Raw genomic sequence first — 20,937 nt, 5'->3', positions numbered from 1 at the left:
CAAGAAGTCTCCATTAGATAATCTTTCTGCCATTCATTCTCAACAAAACCCCTGGAAAGGGTTAGCCTCCAAAGTCAATTTAAAATCAATCCATCATTTCAATAAAATCCCTGGAAAGGGTTAGCTTCCACACATTCTTTCATTTTTAATATAAACCCCTGGAAAGGGTTAGCCTCCAAAGTCAATTAATAAAAAATGTCAAAAAAATAAAGATTCATTTCTCTTAGGAGATAATTTCCCCAAAAGAGTCAAAACCCCTGGAAAGGGTCAGCCTCCAAAAAACATGATAAAGTCAGTCTTCTAACAGACAAATTCACCAGCTGAGTCAAAATCCCTGGAAAGGGTTAGCTTCCAAAGAAAAACAGTCTTTCAATAAATAAAATCTCCTCAGTAGAGTCAAAACCAACAAAAACAGTTAGCCTCAACCTTGGGCTTCATACAAGGCACCCAAACAATAAAACTCCCCTGTCAAGAGTCAGCCTCAACCTTGGGCATTGTACAAGGCAGATAATAGAGTCTCCCCAGTGAGTTCTTCATCATTCAGTAGCCACAACCTTGGGCTTTGTACAAGGCAGATAAACCATACTTTCATGTGTCAAAGATTCCTAACACCTAGGATCTTTTCCCCATAGAGTCATCCATACTCAATTCATTTATTTAAGAGTCTGCCACAACCTTGGGCTTTGTACAAGGCAGAAAATAATGTTTTCCCTAGCTAGAGTTAGCCACAACCTTGGGCTTTGTACAAGGCACATAAAATAGAGTCATTCATTCAATTATCCTCAACAGTTAGCCACAACCTTGGGCTTTGTACAAGGCACACAAATAGAATCTCCCTAAGTAGAGTCAGCCTCAATTCTGGGCTTCGTACAGAACACAAAAATACTCTGTAATTAATCCTCAATGGAGTCATCTCCCAGAGTCAATAATTAATAAGTCAATCAAAAAGCCTCAAGCTTGGGCCTCATACAAGCCAGCTAAAGTCAAATCTTTCATACAATAGATAGACATAGCTTATCTCTATAGAGAGATATTTTTACTACTCTACCACATTCAAACAAACAAACATTTCAATTTCAATCAAAGTCTCCCATTTAGGACTCTGAAAGACATGCTCTGGCACATCCCCAGACTTGTACACTTTCCCTAATTTGGACGAGCATCTTTCTTTCATTTAAGAGGCATCTGACTGGCATACTTGCACACACAAGTATGGTCCCCCTCTTGAATGAAATGAATCCAGTTATTCTGTCACTCCTTTAAATGTTTGTGGTAGAATAGTACAAATACCTCTCTGTAGAGATGATTTCATGTCCCTTTACTGTAAACAGAGATTTAATTCCAAGCTTCAACCTTGAGCTTCAAGCAAGGCACCAAAAACATTTAATTTCCCTAGTTAGTTCCCCGAACTACATTAAGCTCTGACTTCCACTAGGGATATGTAGGCATGAGGTTCACAAGGAATCTCAGCGAGCTAATAAAATACCAAAAAATAGTCAGTCTGTCTATCTGTCTGTCTTTCTTTAATCAATTCAATTCCTTCTCCTAACACAAAGGAGAAACTTTCCCAATCATTAGCAGCAAACACAAACACAATGACACAGAGAAGGTTCCTGTAGAATACTACAGATATGTAGGGTGTTTAAACACTTCCCTATGTATAACCGACCTCCCGGACTCCAGAATTTCTAGTCTAGGTGAAATCCCCACACTTAGCAAACTCCTAGGGTTTAGTTGAGATCTTTTTTCCCCTTTCCTACTCGTAGGACAATAAGAAAGTTCGTGTGATATCGTAGGAAGAACTGAAATAAAATTCATCCCACCACGGGCGCATTCTCCTTCCAAATTTCGCGTGAAGGGTTTAGCGTGCCGTCCTCCCAAGTGAAACGGGGAGGTAAAAGAAAACGACACCACAATCAATATATTTTATTATTATGGATTATTATTGTTAAGATTAGTAGAATGATTATTAATATCTTGTTTTATTAATTAGGGGTTTAATTATATGGGTTAGTCATTATGATCAAGGATCGTTGTTAATTGCTAGCATTAACTATTAATATTATTATTATTGTTTTGATATTATTGTTAATAGGTTAGGATTATTTCTTAATTGTTATTAATGTAGTTAGTTAAGTTAATCAATGAAATAATGAGAGAAGTGGGACGGATCAAGGTATTGGGCCACGGATCTAACTATGGGCCAAACGAACCAGGGTATGGACCGGGTCAATTTGACCCGGATCCTGTTCATCATCCCTCTCACGAGCCCTTCCTTCCTCGGCGCCGCTGTAACCACCAAGGGAAACCCTAATCCCCAATCTTTGCCCAGGCCCACGAATTGAATTGCACAAAATCTTCAATCAATCATATAACAGAAACTCAATCAAATGTTAACATAAAAATAAAATCAAAACAAGATTGAATCGAAATCAAATCTGGAGAACATATGAACAAAATTAAATCCGATTTCATTAATAGATTGAATCAATTACAATCTCTAACTAATATTACAAACGAATCAAAACTAACCTAATTGAAATCTCTAATTTCCTAATCAATAAAAACCCTAACTATATAACCTAAGAGAAAATTAGAAGAAAGAGGATTTGCTGGAAAGAAAGAGAACCCTAGAAGCTTGACGCCGTGCATTCTTCTTCATCGAACCTGTGAGAAAACAAAGAAGAAGAAGGAGATTAGCGAAAGGAACTCACACGATCCAACAATCAAAGACACAAGGTACCGAAAATTGAACCACGTAGCTTAAGCCTTTCGATCTGTATGCTTGATTTGTTTGATTTGCTGTGTGTTTTGTGAATCTGGGTTTTAGTAAGGGTTAGGGTTCTTGGATGCAAGGGTTAGGGCTCGTCGTTTGGTTAGGGTTAGGGTAGGGTTCTTGAGTTTGGGGCTTGAGTTGAAGGTTGAAGATGAAGATTATTAGATCTTCATCTGGAGTTCACGAAAACCTGGGTTTTGGGTTGAAGATCCTTGAGGATCTGGGGTTTAGGTTGAGTTTCACGGTTGATGTTGAACCGGAAACTGGATTTATGGGGTGGCTAAGGGGTGGCCGACGGCGGCGTTCTTGGGTTTCTGGGTTTTGGGACGAGAGAAGCGAAGAGAGAGGAGAGAACGAAGAGAGATTGAGAGAGAAATGGTTTGAAGAAATGAATGGGATGTTTGGGGTTTTTTGTGGGTTAACTCTCCCCCCACCGTCGGATGAATGCCTCGTGGCAAGACCATAGCCACTTGGCTGCTGCATCAGAACATGATTCTGCGCAAGCACTTTATCACGCACCCTCAAACTCCAACGCATGCAGGCCGTAGGATATTGATCAGACAGCCCTGATGTTGCTCGTACACAATGATCCATACACCCTCACCGTACCTGATTCCTGCGGACCCAAATCCTAATGGGCTTAGCCCTTTGATATTTACACACCCTAAAAATTGCTAACTTGAACAAAACACACCCCCCTTGTATAAAATAAAAAAAATAAAATTAATTAATTAATTTTGTAAAAATTCTAATTATTTAATTGTTTGTTATTTTGATAATTCAATCTAATTTTCTCCCCGAACCGACTATACCTATTAGTCGCATTAGGCGAGAAATAATTTTTGATTAATTTAATTTATTAATAATCCGACTAACCATCAATTAATTCTCTCCTTGACCCGACTAAATCTATTAGTCGCATTAGACGAGAGATAAAAAATATATAATTTAAAATACATTTAATTTGCTGCCCGCGACGATCGAATCTATCGATCTGAGTAACCAGCAATGCCCCTTAATCCGTTAGCTATACTGATCAAATCTATTGATCATCGCATCTAACGGTGACATACTAAATCAGGGTTGTACGCCCAAACATTCAAAACACACTAAACCACGACACTACGGATTTTCATCCTTTTTCAATCAGGCAACTCAAAATGCCTTTCAAAGCACAAAACAACTTCAAACAATCAATTCAAATTCAAAGGCGTACAACCCTGTGCCCGAACTACGTTGACTCTGATTCTCCCTAAGGAGATACGTAGGCAATTGGATAACCAAGGCGAGTCCCCCTCCCTAAAATCTCAATTTTTCCCCTATTCAATTCCTTAGCTATTAACCTTAACTTTTAGCCATAAAACTTGACCCTTAGGTTCAAAGCCAATAGGAAAGGGTTGAGGGTGCCTAACACCTTCCCTCAACCTGATTATAATAACTTATCCCGATCTCTAAACTGCATAGGGTTTCCTATCCGCCCTTCAGAATAGGTGGCGACTCTAAAACCTTTAATTTTAGGGTTGGTTGCTACACTTATATGTACCAGAAAAATTATGGAAATATGAAATTTTAAGTAGTCAGTGAGGTAAGTTTTTAATTTTTTCCTGCATTTACTTTTTTCGAATAACTAACTCGATAAAAAAAACTATCCGATAAAATATATACATATAATAAAAATTTTATTACATATAAGAATACAAAACAAATTAGGATGACTTCCTAACTTCATCTTCCCGGTGCCTAATACGTCTCGCATATGTTGATTCCCAAGGTTTTGCATCTTCAGTATAATTATATCTCCAACGGTCAATGACGGGAGATAATGGACAATCATGTTTCAACTTTAACTCAACCCAATGATTGTTGTTAACAGAACCAATAATAATGATATTATGCATGCTCATGTACATAGGTAGCGCTAAGGGAAGAGAGAAAAATGTGATGTTAAGTTTTTTGGAAAGGGAGACAAATACAACACTGTATCTACAAGCAATATGGTAACCCATATCAAGAACTGTCATCCATTTATCCATACCCCGCACACCTAAGTTTCTACTCGTAACACATTCCTAACTATAGAGACCATGCAATAGAACAAATTGGAAAAAAATTGAGGGTGTTGATGAACTTAAGTATCGAACTTCGTCCGAATCAAAGGCCAAGACTCTTTGTCCCATCCAAGTAGAACTGCAATAGCACGGAAACCACAACTTCCATCTTTACCAACATCAATAATGTCATCAATGTATGGATGTAAGAAATAAGGAAATTGAGACAAGTGAACATGTCTTGAAGATTTGGTGGACGGGTAACTTCCAACCGGCATACTAGACATTTGACTTTCAGTTGGTTTTATGCTTGATCTCTTTGTAGTCTAGCTCCCATGCGAGCACTCAGCATACTCCCATTGTGAAGGATCACGATGCACATCACTCTCTTGATGCTTTTTACTCTTCTTAGCTCCTCTTTTTGGCTTGAACTTCACCGACGGTGGAAATATATAAGTTATGGATGGATGTGTTAGTCCCTTAACCTTTTTCTTCAACGCCCTCGAGCCTACAATATCCAAAGTACTAAGATATGTCTTCAACTTTTCACACTCTGCTTCTAAATCCAACTGTGTACCACTTTCTTCATGACTGACCCCATGCTCTTCAATGTGTAATTTCTTCCAAAATACATGAATTGATTCTAAGGAACAAGATTGCATTGTATTTAAAAACCGACAAGTTGACACGCACACGGTAACCCATGTGTTATTCTGATGAAGCAACCGCATGCATCTTGGCTTGCACCAACAAATTTTACTCTTTCTAGTTCCTTTCCAATGTGTTGTATGCATTGTCTTGAAACAAAACAGTGCAAGTTGGCATAGAATGGAGTGTTATACCGATGCTCAATATTGACAATAGTTTTTTGAAACGACACTCTGATTAAACCTAGATGCAACTTCCACATGGTCTTCAGAACATCCCAACTTCGACATAAATCTCCCCTGCTTGTAGTTAACATGTTTTTTAGTCTCCAATGAGCATACTCCATCCTAAAAACCATAAATGAAAATATATGCTAAATTATGTTTATTAATGTAATAACATCAAACTGACGTTCATGTACTTGTTTGTTGTTGTGTTTCTTAGATGAGTGACTTTGTTAGTCCAATAAGCAACAAACCTTTCTTTATAAGGTGTCAACCTTGTTTCGCTCACAACTTAACAAATAAAGGAATATCAGCAAAAGCAGTCTCAAAGTGCTTCAAGTGTTCAACAAGCTCAGTTTATCTATTTGAATGCACGATGTTATTCCATAGATCCATGACATGTTCTTGTCTTTCTGGTTTAACATACTCTTTACCTTTCAACTAACGTTTTTTGAAATATAGAACAAACACAACACATGAGTTGAATTTGGGAACACAACTTCCATGGTATTCATCAACGCAAGTTCCTGGTCCGTCACCACAATATTCGATAACAAATCCTCATAAGAGAAAAAATCTTTGAGCTTCCCTAATACCCATTTGAAGTTCTCCTCCCTTTCATGTTCCAAAGAGGCAAATCCAACCGAAAATGTCAACTTTGTTAATGTAACACCAACAATCTCAAGCAGTGGTAGCTGGTCTTGTATGATCACGATGCATATAATAAAAATTCTACTAATCTAAAATCTTCATTTTTTGTCTTGTATGTATATTCAAAAATCAACATCAAATGAAACATATTCAACAAATTCACTGAATCAGAATGTGTCTAAAAGATATCAACATATTTTACATTTCTGTTATTAAACCTCTCTTGCTCGTATTGTATGTAGCTCTAGCTTTATACACAATTGGGTAACACTCTATTTACAGTGATTATACTTGCAAATTGAATGTGTTGGTAACTTGCCGATCGACTAAATTGATCCTAGGACATGTGTCTAAGTTTTAGTGATTATACTTACAATAGAATACATGTTTTAGTGTACGGTAATCTATTGATAGAAATTCTGAAGAAGTCTTAAATGTTATAACTATTGAGGATAGAAATTAAAAGACTTTCGACTTACTGGATTTAAACAACTGAAACAAAAGTTTCAACAGGAAATTAAAGAGACCTGACGATATGTAGATGTTTTCTAAGTAAAGATTTCGACTGAAAATAAAGGAACTTTAAAGCATGTAAATGACTTTGTATTGATAAAGTAAATAACTTTGAAACAGAAAGTAATGGTGTTTTTCATACGTACATTCTCTGCAAACTCTTTTCTCTACGCTTGTACTTTGAGTATATTGAGTATTTTGTACAAAGTGAACACACTGAAGCCTAACATTAAGACTCCTATTTATACTAATTCAACCCTAACGGTCTTTCTACAAAAACATGCCACGTTCGATGTTTGTATGATCCTTTTGAATAATAAACTTCCACGCGTCTTGGACGGATGACTTGTCCAATTCGAATTCAAATTCTTTCTCTTTGTGAGCGCCAAGTCTTCGATGCGTTGTATCCAAATGACTTCAATTTTCTTTTAAATCTTGTCAACGAATACGAATATTCAATCCTAATAATTTGGGCTTTTGTCCCATCTTATTCAATCGAAGCCAAAAGCACAAAAATGCTTTGATTTATTCTTCGACCCAACTATTGTCGAAATTATCAGTTAACATACTCATGAGGTTTTTGGATCTTTTTCTTTCAAAGCAGCAACTATGTACCTTGGAGTCATATTGTACTTCGTCATGTCATTCACAAACTGTCTTTCATGATCTTTTAGATGGGCCAATATGTCATGACCATCTTAATCCTTAGATAGTTTATGATTGTACAACCCGCACATAACATTCACCTTCCATCCGCCACCACCAGGCTCATAATTCAGCTTAAAGGAATTATTTATATCAGATGCATTCTTCCTTTTGTAGTTTCCTCCTCTCTCACAATCCATAATCAATTTATCTTTCCTCCCTCGCTTCCCATTTGTAGTATCAGAACAAACAATGACAACAATAATACCATGCTTTTTACCAACAGTCTGTGTTCATGCTAATACTTCAAATAGAGACTGAAATATTTGTCATTTACAACATTTAAAGAGTAAAGAATCAATATCATATCAATATCATAGAGACGAAAAAACATTTAAATTTTAAAATTGTTACATAGAAAACAATTTTTAACAACCAAAAATTTGAATTTTACAATTTAATAAAAAGAATTTTTTTAATAAATATAATTTATTTCTAAGCAAATAATAGTAAGAACATTTTGTCATTAAAGAAATATGTGGGGATGTTGGATATAAATGGGGAGTGAAAAAGTTAAAATCTCCTTGATTAGCCTTCTTATAGCCTTCTTATAGACATGAATCAAATATAAATGACTTGCTTGATAAGATTCTGAAGTCTCATTAGAGTCAACATCAAGACTTCAAAATCCTCTCGTCCAAAAAATATTTATGCCCTTAAAACTAACCCATAATTCATATTCCAAATAAAAATGATAGTAATAGTAATGATGAGTGCCTTTAACTAACTATGGTAACAATCAATAAAACCTTTACTTATCCAGCAATGGAAAAGACCAAACAAAACAAAAAGTTTATCTTGCAAGCTAATCCCAAATAGGCAAACCTTCCTATTCCGCTATAACCAAACTTGTGATCCAACATACCCTTCCATGTGTTAGTTTTTTGTTTCAATTTTAGCAGCGCACAACAACATATATATGCAATGAACATTGTTTGATGTTGTCAACATTTTTTTCAACAACAATAAAACATTTTATTCTGCTAAGTGGGATATCGCGACGGATTAAAAGTTGACAATTTTTTTCTCCCTCAAGCTTTCCACAGTTTCCTTGAGACTAACTTCTAAAGGAATAAACTCGATTCCCAAACTGTTAATCTTTTCCTTGGAAAACTGATACAATGGCATGTATGGCTCATCATCCTCACACCTGATAAAAATATAGACTGCATGTTAGTAAAAAACAAAAAAAAAAACAAAACAAATTAACCATTTAAACCAGAACACAGAAAAAAGAGACAAGATTGTTCCGTAAATTGTGTCTTTATGATTGAACTTACTTGTCTGAAATTTGTAATGTTGGGTACAGATCATGTAAAATCTTAGCAAGTTCTGAACAGTGTAGCATTCTCTCAGACAAACAATATCTTCCGCTAGCCGAAGTAATCTCATATGCGTGAATATGGGCATTCGCAACATCTTTCACATTCACCCATCCATAATTTTTATTTCGAAAAGGTAAGCCTGCATTCAACAATTCCGCGAGTTGTTCTATTACGCAACAAGATAATTCTTTTCCGAAATAAATAAATGTCACATTACTTAATAGTTAATATGTCACACATTGCAAAAGTTCACTAATATTAATCAATCAGTAATCATTAGCAGTGCATCAGAAAATTCATTAGTCATAAACCATAGTAATCTTGTATAATATCAGTACAAACTACTAATATTTCAAAACAATTATCAATCGAGTTGCAAATACCCCAAAATAAAAATTACCATTGATTATGTCTAGAATTGGTTGAACACTTTCGTTAATCTCTGGTTGTAAGAGAGGACCTGCAACCATTGTTGGGTTAATAACAACCATGTCAATCTTGTTTTCATTTGCAAATTCCCACGCAGCCGCTTCAGCCAATGTCTTTGATAGCATGTACCATAACTGATAACACAAACAGAAGTTGGCTCTATCTCATATCAACAACAAAAAAAACACATCAAAATCGCATTTGCCAGTTTCACAAACCTGTGATTCCCTACATAAATCTGGATCTGAAAACCATGTCTCGTCAACTATGACTTCGGGATTCTTCGGCCTTGAGTTAAATAAAACTGCAGCAACAGAAGAAGTAAAGACAACTCGTTTCACGGATGGTGATTTTGCACATGATTTAAGAACATTAAGAGTTCCCTTCACTGCCGGATCAATCAACTCAGCCTGAGATAAAGATCAAAAGTTAACATTGCTTATACTAACAACTGCTCTGTTTTGCAAAGACAATAAATATTTCAAAAAAATAAACAGGTAACTGATGAAATCACTTGAACCAAAATTTCATTTGAAGTTCAAGAAAAAACCTTTATTCTTCCTATCATAAAGAAATAATAAACAGATATTATTTGAAGTTGCCAAATAAGTCATCGTGTGAATATATAAGCACACCAGATTCAACTGTTTATAAACAATAGAATAGAATTAACCTGAGGGTCATCTACGGCTAAACGAACAGGTGAAGCAGTATGAAAGACACCATCACATCCTTCAATAGCAGAGTCAAAAGAACCTTGTTCCAAAAGATCAGCCTTAAAGAGTTGCAACCTCTCTTTTGCACCATCAAGTTTAATCAAGTGCTCAACCTTATTGGGATTACCTGTTCTCACACCAATAAAACTACTTATTCATAAAAGTAACCAAATAACCGAAACAAAAAGAACAAGAATGTTGATGAATTTATTATATAAAGAAAAAGAAGCCGAAGGAAAAAGAAGCACTGACTTGGATCTCGAATGGTGGCTCTGACAGTATAACCACGTTGGAGGAGGAACTTGACAATCCATGAAGCAATATAACCAGAAGCACCTGTCACACACACCACCTTCCCTTCCCCACTCATCATCCTTGTTCTCTTTTTCCTTCAAAAACTTTGAACTTCCCTTGACTTTTATGTTAAAAGATGAATATTCATACTTTATATACTGATTTATTCTTCATTTCCTTGATACACTACGAATACTTCTAATTGGAATTAACCTTTTAAACTATGGCTAAAAAAAGTAGGTAATTCAACTATTAGTAATTGCCTTAAACTATGTTGAGAGTAGGAATAATTCTGGTATCATAGTTCAGATGTCAATTTATTATGCTTTGGCACATGGTGTATCAATAATTCAGTCTTTTTTTCTTTCTATTTTTTATTTGACTTCAGCACCAACCGAAATTCATATCATAGTTCATTATCTACAAAAGGAAAAAAACACATTTAAAATCCAAAATTGGTGATAAAGTGAAATACAAGATAAGTTTTTTGGTTTCACTAGTGCAGTGTGAAGCCATAAAAGGAAATCTATTTAGTTAGTTTAATTTCCACTTCGGTTATGATTATCAATTATCATCAGTAGATTATTAGTATACGTTATTGCTTATTATAGAAGCAGATTTTGGAAAAGTTTAAAAATTGATTACTGAAAATCTCATAACACATTAAGATTATTAACTGCTAGTTCATGTTGAGGAAACTAAATTGATAAGTTGGGATCTACCTTAGGTATCGTCAGAGGAAAGACAAGGTTTGAGCGAAGGTGGTTGACAGAGACGCCGTTGGTGTCTCTGAAACTGAATTCAAGTCTTGCAGAGCAAGAACAGACGAGTAAACAAAGATGCTAGCACCGGCGCTATGAAAAATATTCTGTTTGCTTGCACCTATGCTTTTCTATTAGTTTGATGGTCCTGAAATTAAGTTTTGTGTTCACACTGCATCGCATGCTATTCATGTTGCTACTTAGTTTGTTGGTTTTTGTCAACTTGGTCTGTCCTTATTGGCTTATAAGGATTCAGGAGTACAAGTTTGAGATCAATGGACCTTGGGATGAAGCTAAGCTGTGTTTTGATATTACAGACTGAAATCAGAACATGCTATTCAATGTTGTCACACTCAAATCAACTAGTTTTGATTTTATTGAAGCCTGTAACAGTTAAAGGATGTGGAGAAGAAGACAGCAAAAATTATTGCCAACATCTCTTTCAAGCAATCAACAACCTTCATGGGGAATTTTGGCACATAATTTTCTATTGTAACAGAAATTGCTCAATAAATATGTAATTGAAGTCATATCTTGTTATTGAAATTACTGAAGGGCAAGTAAAATTTGCACAATTTTTGTTTTTTACCAGTTTCTCTTGCCAAGTAATGAGTATCACACTCAAGGTTTTCAAACTCGAGTTGAAACTATCTAAAAACGAAATTGATATCTTCAAAGTCGGACAAAATGAAGTAAAATCAAGTTAAACCCAACTCTTTTTTTTACTTGAATTCATCTCCAATTTTATTCTTATTTGACTTCACAAATGATTTAACTCAAAATTTATAATTAAAAATGTGAAACCAAAAACAATAGAAAACCTGAAGGAGCAAATTTTGTGTTGATCAAACATTATTCATGTGTACAAGTCAATCTCTTCTTTTTCCCTGCTACTATTCATGTTGACACTCATCTTCACTCTCAGTTGCATCAACAACTTCATCATAAGTGTTATCAACACCTTCATCATAAGTGTTAAAAAACCTGGCCATCCTTTCTGAGACAGATTGTAAGCCTTTGTCCAACGATTCTTCGTCTCCCTCATAATCATCATCCCCTTCAAAGATTAAATGAATTCCACATTTTATCAATTCAAACCTCTCATCAAAAGGAGGACTCCTCTTTGTCACACTAACTGTATCAGCATCTTTTAAATCGGATACCAATGCATGGTAATCATGGTACCTTCCCAAGTATATGTGTGGTTCATCTGTCCTTGGCACTCCGGCTATGTATAGCCCTGAACTAAGAGTAAGTTTGCCTGATTTGAGAACATTTGCTTGAACGTCAAACACTCCATGTGTTTGAATATTCTTATTGTTATGGTTAATTGAGAAAACAACACCTACAACTACACCTGTTAGCTCAAGATTTTTGAGCTTAGAAAAGCCGACAGTTTCTCCCGAAAACCATTCGGGTAACTTAGTTCCTGGCATACTCAAGTTCTGAAAATTTCTCAGTGCAACCTGTCATAAATATAAACAATCAAAGGCTTAGTTCTCATATTTCTTATTTATTGAATTAGGATTTATAGGCAAATAGAAGGAGATAACAACCTTTGAAAGTCTTTTGCGTACTTTGGAGGAACATTCATTGCAACCACTCAGGTACAATCTTCTCAAGGACTTCAAGCATTCAAGACCTGGAATATCCACCACTTTCTCACAGTTTGTGAGTTTCAACTCCTCCAACCTCTCTAAATTTGACATGTTGTGTATACTTTCTAATGCGTAGCAATTGTCAACATTTAGCTCGATCAAGCTTGAAGGAAGTGAGGGGAGAGAAGTCAGCTCCGTGCAATTTGGCAGTGAGAGTTTCTTAAGAGAGGAAAGACCTTTCAAACTGGAAGGAAGGCTGTGGAAATTGTTTTGGCCCAAATCTAAAGTCTCTATTAATGATAGCTTCTCGAATTCATCAGGAATTTTCCCAGATAATCCCCAGGCACGAGCATCGAACTCATAGAGCAAGGTCAGATTACAGAAAGAAGACGGTATCACAAAAGAACCATTTTTCTCCACAGATATGGGAACTAAAATAGGCCTCTTTGCCATTCTAAGTGATCTCAGGTTTGAGAGCATACCGAAGCTTTCAGGCAAGTCTGACATAGCTGTTTCCTCTATCATTAAGTGACTTAGAGATTTCAAGTTTCCAATAGAAGCTGGGAGCTTTTTAAGCATTCTACATTTGTTCAATGTTAAGGTATCAAGATTTTCCAATAATCCAATCGACGTTGGTAATTCTTTAATATTTCCATTGTCTATGTTCAATGTAGTAAGAGATCCTAGGTGGCCAATGGATTCTGGTAATGATTCCAGATTGCTGCAATTTCCAATATCAAGTATCATTAGCTGTTTCATGTCTCCAATTTGCTCTGGAAGATATTTGATAGGTGTTCCGTTTAACTTAAGTTCAGTAATTGAGGCCAAAGTTTTCATTGAGTCGGGCAATTTACTGAGATGTTTACAATTTCCAACTGATAACATCCTCAGATACGATAAAGAACTAATGGTGGAAGGGAGTTCTTTAATTCCACTGTTGTAAGCCAAAAGTTCTGTCAACGATACGAGATTTCCTATAGAATCAGGCATTACCGTGAGAGATTCACACCCAATCAAACTTAACTTCTCAAGATTTTTCAAGGTTCCTACAGTGTCGGGTAATTCTTGTAAGCCTGATTGATTAAGAGATAATTCTTGCAAAGAACATAACTTTCCAATGCACTTTGGTAGTCTTCTCAAATATGAGCAACGATCTAAAACAAGTCGTTCGAGTTTGGTCAATCGAAAAATGGACTCAGGCAGCTTAACTATAGCAGTGTCATCAGCCTCAAGTGTTTTCAGCGAAATAAGCTTGCCTATGGTTTTTGGTAATGCTTTCAACTTGGTGCAACTAGAAAGAACTAGGATCTCCAGATGTTTCAGCCCACATATATCACCGGGAAGCTGAGTGATGTTTCCACAACGCCGCAAGTTCAAATTACGCAAGGTAGTCAAACCACCAATTGATTCATGAATCCTTTTTAGATTAATGCAGCTATCCAAAATAATTTTCTCTAGCTTGAGACACCTAGATAAATCAGGGATTTCCGCTAGTTGGAAGCAGTGGGAGAGGTTAATGACCATTAGGTTCTCTGGTACCTGCCAAACAATGTGATGTTATGTTATAAGATGTTATACTTGTAGAAGTTATAAGGTTTCAGTCCTTTAAGTACATATAGCAAAAGGAAAGAAGGAACATAAATTGCCTTATATATTTTCTGTGTAAAAAATCCTAGCGGTGAAACTTACATACGTGAAGTGCAGAGAAGCAGGGTACCGCGGGTTTGAACCCATGCCCAACATAACAAATATCCTTATTTGATAGGATGTGTTGTATTTGTTGCCGTGCAAAAGACCACTAATATCCTTATTTCAGAAACTGGTTTAACATATGTTGTGAAAAAGGTTGCAATCACCAAAGTTTGTGCATTCCTGATTAAATCATGCATAAAATAGAAAAAGTTGTACCTTGTGACTTTCCAATCCCCTCAAGCTTTTAATTTTCTCGGCATTTGAGAGATCAAGGACAGCCAGTTCATGTGGCAAAGTGTCCAAAGGAATGCACTCCAAAGGACATCCTCGCCATTGTAGCCATTTTAGTTCATCCGGAAGAAACATGCCTCCCAAACTCAAATTATTGATCTGAAGCAATCTCAAGTTAACCATTGTTTCAAAGGATTTTCTATCAAGTATAACATCGTTATATTTCTCTGCTTCAGGCTTTATTAATCTTTTCTCAAAATCTAGTACAACTCCTTGTATGCATCTTGTTCCCTACATAAAAAACAATGAAGAAGACTGCTGATTATCATAATCTATAAGACAACATCATGCAGCTTAAAGTATCTTTAGAAGCACTTTATATATATCAAACTCTGTATTTGGCAATGTTTCAGAATTTTTTACCTTCTTATTCTTGAAAACGGACATGATTCCAGCACGATCCCACAATCTACTACGCATCCCAGGATCAACATGGTTTTCATCCATAACAATCTGTCTTCCCATGTCTCTAATTTGATCATGCATCAACAAGGTATTGTCATGTCCTATTTTGACTAAGCATTTCTGTACAAGGTATGTCACAGCTATCTCTCCTCTAAAACCACGACCTCTTAATATATCAATCACATCACCGCGCTTCATTCTCATTTGAAGAAATAAACAAGCAATATCAAGGAATATACACTTCTCTTGTTCATCCAACCCATCATAACTTATCTTCAACACATTATGAAGATTCCCAGGCCGAATTGTTCTCAACTTCTCAAGAGCATCCTCCCACTCCTCCACCCTCCTCCTCTCACACATAGAGCAACCAAACACTTCCAAAGCCAATGGCATTCTTCCTGTAAGAGATACAATTTTCTTTGAAAATTCCAGAAAACTTGGTGGAGGGTCCTTTTTCCTGAAAGCATGGTAACTGAATAACTGTAAAGCTTCTTCCTCATACAATTCTTTGACTTCATACAACTTATTGACATGTTTTTCAGGCAAAGCACTTGTATCCCTTGTTGTAATTATGATACAGCTTCCTTCATAAAACCATTCCTTTTTACCAATCAAAGCATCAAGCTGGTTTACATTATCAACATCATCTAGCACTAGCAGAACTCGATTTTCATGAACTATTCTTTTTATTGTAGCAATACCAGCATTGCCGTCACCGATAGAACTCTGAGTTCCATCTTTAGAAGAAAGATCTTTAATGATATTGCTTTGAAGAGAAAGCAAACCCCCCTCTTTGGATGAGGAGTGTCTCACATTTGAAACGAAACATCTCCGTTCAAAACGACCCACGAGACTGTTGAAAAGAGCCTTGGCAAGGGTTGTCTTACCAACACCTCCCATCCCATACAACCCTAAGACCTTGACTGTATTGGATTGAAGTTGTAACAGATTCATCACCTTGTCAACACGTTCATTGAGTCCGACTAGAAACTCAGCCACAACCATTGGAGTATTTCTTAACTCCCTCCAAACCCTTTTCACCAAAAGATGTATCAGATTCTCACGCTCGCCTTTATAACTAAGAAACAAAAACAAAAATAAAAGAAAAATCCATGAGAGTAGAAATGAGTAAAGATTGTAACAAAATAGGAGATTAATTAAAAAATAGAGAAACCTGTGATTGAAAACAAAGCCAGCAAGTCCGCCAAGTTGTTTCATAGAATCTCTCCACTTGGAAACCATATCTTTATCAAATCTGTTTTGAAGATCGGTACAACCTTTTTGAAAAGGCCCCGACTGTTTCCGAACATGAGAAGGATCAACCTGATAGAAAACGGGAATAACAAGCCTCTTACTCTCAAAAATTCTGACAAGTTCATCGAGACACCAATGAGATTCAGCGTACTTTGGAGAGATAATAACGATGGAGGCAGCAGAGTCATCAATGGCTTGAAGAAGAGTGATATCTATGCGATCCCCACGGTCCAAACCTTCGTCGTCCATGAAAACACGAACACCTGGACTGTGGAGAGATTCATATAGTTGTTTGGTGAAGCATTCGCGAGTATCTTCACCTCTGAAGCTCAAAAACACGTCCCAACGAAACCTGAAAGCTCCTCCACCGGAGGAAGAAGAAGAAGAGGACGACATCACCTCTGATACTCAAATGCACATGAAATTTTGCAGACTTAGTAGCGTTTACTTTACTTTAATTGACTAAAGTTTGTTTACGTGCACAGTTGTTAGGGCTCATACTATAATCGTTGGACAGAGACAGCTCTGCCCTACTGTGGCGTGTGGAAAATGGGGCTGGATCAGTGACTTTGGCATCCATGACTTGGGTGACTTTTATATTAATAAAAGATGAGAGAGAGTGTTCAGGGGAGAGATGGATACAAAGTATTCAATTCACACATGCTATTCTTCTGCAACATCACATCATTTTCTTTATACACCATTAAAATAGCAAAACAAATTTATAACATCCAACACGATCTCGTCTACTATCAACAAAAAATTAAGGGTGATAAGTTCCTCAATTTGTCAATAAACAACGACAATCATAATGAAGTATAAACCATCATTACCAATTATAATAGCATTTTTTTATAACTTGTACTCAAATCACCTACAACATCATCATCATCCAATAATTTTCCAACTTAAAACATCTGCTTTCCAAAAAAAAAAACAAGTCTAATTCCAAAGACAAACTTAACAACAAATTGCACCTTCTCCCAACATCATCCTGTGACAAATAAGTCTGCTACAGCTGCTGAAACAATTTTTAAAATAAATTTCACCTCGTTAGCTTTCCAACGCTTCAAATGAGACTCAAATCCGACGTCCGGAACTAAGTTATGAATTTTTGAAGTTCGACAATAATTCTGAATTTTCCTGCGATTCGCTTACGGAAATTTCACTCTGAAACTCATTTTTCTTCTACTTAAACATATTCCAAACAACTCTTAACATATCCCATGCTCCCAAATTCCGTATAACTCGAGAGATGGATCCTTTCGCCGAAATTCAATTTCCGAAACACCAAGATAACAATTCTCTTCGCAAACTTGCAACTGAAACATATCCGAGAAGCAAAGTTTCTCCCCCACTTATCTTCAACAACTCCTGTAAACAAAACAAACAAGTAACGATAGTGTTCCCACACTTGTCGCGCACTAAGGGATAAACAACATTAGACAACTTGGTCGGACGGACCGACCTGATCTGATACCACTAATGTAACACCCCATTTTCTACCCGACATTTATAATAAAATCAGAGTTTCAAAATTTTTCCAACAAACATGAGATGTCACATTTCAACAGAACACGACAACAATTAGATACATAACACTTTATTTTGGAGGATCACATAACAACTTTTACTAATTAAGCAGCGGAACTCAAGATATTTACCATATACAACATATTGATATTCGTTTAATAACAACAACTTAAACAACATTGTACTTATTAATTTCAATCTTTAATTATCATAAACAAGTCAACAAGGAACGAACAACATAAACAACTAAGTAACCCCCGAGTGCTACGTATCAGAGCGACTGAACCGACTTGGACTAACAACAACTAAGATTTTATTCTTGATTCACCTGCACGTTACCAACAGAGGACAACATTACAACAGAAGGGGTGGGATTCTCAAACCATATAAACAGGTTGATGATAAATAATATATTAGATCGAATTATATAAAATCATGCCTCATAAATATTTTAGAGCAACACATTTAACCACATAATCATCAACATGTTATAATAACAACTCACCAAAATATATACACATCAATTCAAATACAACACAAGGAAAGCAACTCATCAAGGCATAAAACCACGCCTCACAACATTTTAGGGCAACACTTTTCAACTAAAAAATATCAACAAAATATAACAACAACTCATTAAAATAACATAATTCAACCATGTGACTCTATGCAATGCTTATGCATGTGGTACCATTGGAACATAACTCCCAACGTAAAAATCTATCCAATTAATAGAGGCATCAAGGCATAAGCCTTCGTCGCTAATTTGCCAATTTAGGCAAACGTGGATGCCATAATTTCAGGCCAACATGGGTGCCATAATTTCAGGCCAACATAATAATGACATGCTATAAATGCATCAACAAGGAAAATCATCTACAAAATTGAAATACACATCAACTCAAATCCACAACAATTTCAACATCAATATCAATAACGTAGTAACAACTCAACAACTTCTTCAACGTTGTGCCAATAAATAAAGGCACTCATCACATTTCAACGTTGGCCAAAAGCCTACAACTTATATCAACATGTCAACAACGACATACATCAACAACCACGTATTACAACAATATTAATCAACAACAAACAACCTAATCATTTACCGAAATATATTTAACGGCTTACTTATCAACAAATTATAATAACAACTTTTCAACATATTATAACGGCAATTTATCAACAAATTATAATAACAACTTTTCAACATATTATAACAGCAACTTATCAACAATTATAATAACAACTTTTCAACATAATATAGCAGCAACTCATCAACAAATTATAATAACAACTTTTTAACATATTATAATAACATTCATCAACAAATTATAAAAACAACTTTTAAACATAATATAGCAGCAACTCATCAACAATTTATAATAACAACTTTTTAACATATTATAGTAATACTCATCAACAAATTATAATAACAACTTTTCAACATAATATAGCTGCAACTCATCAACAATTATTAATAACAATATTTCAAAATATTACAATAACACTCATCAATAAATTATAATAACAACTTTTCAACATAATATAGAAGCAACTCATCAACAATTTATAATAACAATTTTTCAACATATTATAATAGTATCCATCAACAAATTATAATAACAATTTTTCAACATAATATAGCTACAACTCATCAACAATTATTAATAACAACTTTTCAAAATATTATAATAACACTCATCAACAAATTATAATAACTACTTTTCAACATAATAAAGTTAATTCATCAAACGTATATTCAACTATTAATTTACTCTACTCACAATTCTTATGAACTTAATTGGTTAATGGTCTGACTCAAGTAATAATAAAACCATTTTAAAAGGGTCAAATACCTTTAATTATCTGTCATATATCCCAAAATATTTCTCAATTATACTACTAATTTAATAGCCTATTACTCACCAAATTTACCAATTAAATTAACATTAACATGATCAATTTTCCATATCAATTTTACCGCATAACAACAACAGCACAAGCACAGACGACAATAATTTCAACAACCCAATCCCACATACTATTCATCATATACCCGGTTATAGAGCAATAACCCCACCCTTACCTTGGATTGAAGATCGCTCTATTCCACCGGTCGAATCTTTGTTCTTTGCCTCTTTGCCCTTTTTCTTCGCAACAACTTTTCCACGATCTCTTTTTCTCCTCCCAATCCTTATTTTTCTTCCTTCAAAATCTTTCCTTTGTTTACTGACAACATAAACTTAATATTTCTTTTTATTCAACTTAATCCAAATAATAATAATAATAATATTTTTATTGGGCCTAATATTTGCATACTGCCACTTTTACTTTTTCTGACACGACCAACTAAGTCCACTTAATTACCCTTATATAATTAAATAATATTATTTATAATATTATTTTCTACAACTTCATCAATCCATCAATTTAAATAATATTTCTTAGTAATAAGCAAAAATTCTCAACTTCAACACCTTCGATAATTAAACTCCCAATAATTCAATTAAATAATTAATTAAATTATCGGGCGTTACAACTCTCCCCCACTTAGAATATTTTCATCCCCGAAAATCTATTTGATACTACCATCCTTAACGCGAACCTCGTATCCAACTTCCTGATCCTCAAACTTCGCACTTACCAACACTTTAACAACAAATTTACTGACATAATAACAGCTCAATATACTTTAATATCCAATTCACACATGTTATTCTTCAACACCTTTGCGACATAACATCATTATACACCATTAAGATAGCAAGACAAATTTATAACATCCAACACGATCTCGTCTACTATCAACAAGAGACTAAGGGTGATCAGTTCCTTAATTTGTCAATAGACAACCGACAACCATAATAGAGTATAAACCATCATTACCGACTATAATAGCACTCTTTTAGAACTTGTAAGTCACCTACAACATCACCATCCAATAATTTTCCAACTTAAAACATCTACTTTCCAAAAAAATAAGTCTAATTCCAAAGAAAAACTTAACAACAAACTGCACCTTCTCCCAACATCATCCTGTGACAAATAAGTCTGCTACAGCTGCTGAA

At 35.2% G+C, this 20,937-nt stretch overlaps 2 protein-coding genes across 3 annotated transcripts; both read right to left on the bottom strand.

Moving 5' to 3' along the window:
* Positions 1-8,014: 8,014 nt before the first annotated feature.
* LOC131638333 (phenylacetaldehyde reductase-like) lies at positions 8,015-10,419 on the bottom strand. The gene is made up of 6 exons (XM_058908895.1): positions 10,288-10,419; positions 9,993-10,162; positions 9,538-9,729; positions 9,291-9,453; positions 8,846-9,029; positions 8,015-8,715 (listed from the first exon to the last, which is right to left on the bottom strand). The coding sequence occupies exons 1-6, from the start codon at positions 10,406-10,408 to the stop codon at positions 8,571-8,573; spliced, it is 975 nt and encodes a 324-aa protein (XP_058764878.1). The 5' UTR covers positions 10,409-10,419; the 3' UTR covers positions 8,015-8,570.
* A 194-nt stretch (positions 10,420-10,613) lies between these two features.
* On the bottom strand, positions 10,614-17,028 carry LOC131638332 (disease resistance protein RPV1-like). Of its 2 annotated transcripts, XR_009294645.1 has the most exons (6): positions 16,254-17,028; positions 15,035-16,157; positions 14,597-14,902; positions 12,647-14,227; positions 11,912-12,556; positions 10,614-10,749 (listed from the first exon to the last, which is right to left on the bottom strand). XR_009294645.1 is itself a non-coding variant. In XM_058908894.1 (5 exons), exons 1-5 carry the CDS (start codon positions 16,727-16,729, stop codon positions 11,984-11,986), a joined length of 4,059 nt encoding a protein of 1,352 aa, XP_058764877.1. In that variant the 5' UTR covers positions 16,730-17,028; the 3' UTR covers positions 10,886-11,983. The 2 variants fall into 2 exon arrangements, 1 of the variants encoding a protein (XP_058764877.1); XM_058908894.1 differs by lacking the exon at positions 10,614-10,749 and having other exon boundaries at positions 10,886-12,556.
* Positions 17,029-20,937: the final 3,909 nt, after the last annotated feature.

Source organism: Vicia villosa, unplaced genomic scaffold (assembly GCF_029867415.1).
Source record: "Vicia villosa cultivar HV-30 ecotype Madison, WI unplaced genomic scaffold, Vvil1.0 ctg.002268F_1_1, whole genome shotgun sequence".
Classification (NCBI taxonomy): Eukaryota; Viridiplantae; Streptophyta; class Magnoliopsida; order Fabales; family Fabaceae; genus Vicia; species Vicia villosa.
The sequence above is the reverse complement of the archived record's forward strand: the minus strand, read 5'-3'. Positions and strand labels throughout refer to the sequence as shown.

What these genes read in the sequence shown, in the direction of transcription:
- LOC131638333 (XM_058908895.1), bottom strand. Translation starts at nt 10,408, where the DNA reads ATGATGAGTGGGGAAGGGAAGGTGGTGTGTGTGACAGGTGCTTCTGGT. An exon ending in TAGCCGTAGATGACCCTCAG is followed by an intron (nt 9,730 to 9,992) that starts GTTAATTCTATT and finishes TCTTTATCTCAG; the next exon opens with GCTGAGTTGATTGATCCGGC. An exon ending in ATTTATGTAGGGAATCACAG is followed by an intron (nt 9,454 to 9,537) that starts GTTTGTGAAACT and finishes TTGTGTTATCAG; the next exon opens with TTATGGTACATGCTATCAAA.
- LOC131638332 (XM_058908894.1), bottom strand. Translation starts at nt 16,729, where the DNA reads ATGTCGTCCTCTTCTTCTTCTTCCTCCGGTGGAGGAGCTTTCAGGTTT. An exon ending in GGCTTTGTTTTCAATCACAG is followed by an intron (nt 16,158 to 16,253) that starts GTTTCTCTATTT and finishes TTTGTTTCTTAG; the next exon opens with TTATAAAGGCGAGCGTGAGA. An exon ending in CCGTTTTCAAGAATAAGAAG is followed by an intron (nt 14,903 to 15,034) that starts GTAAAAAATTCT and finishes TTTTTTATGTAG; the next exon opens with GGAACAAGATGCATACAAGG.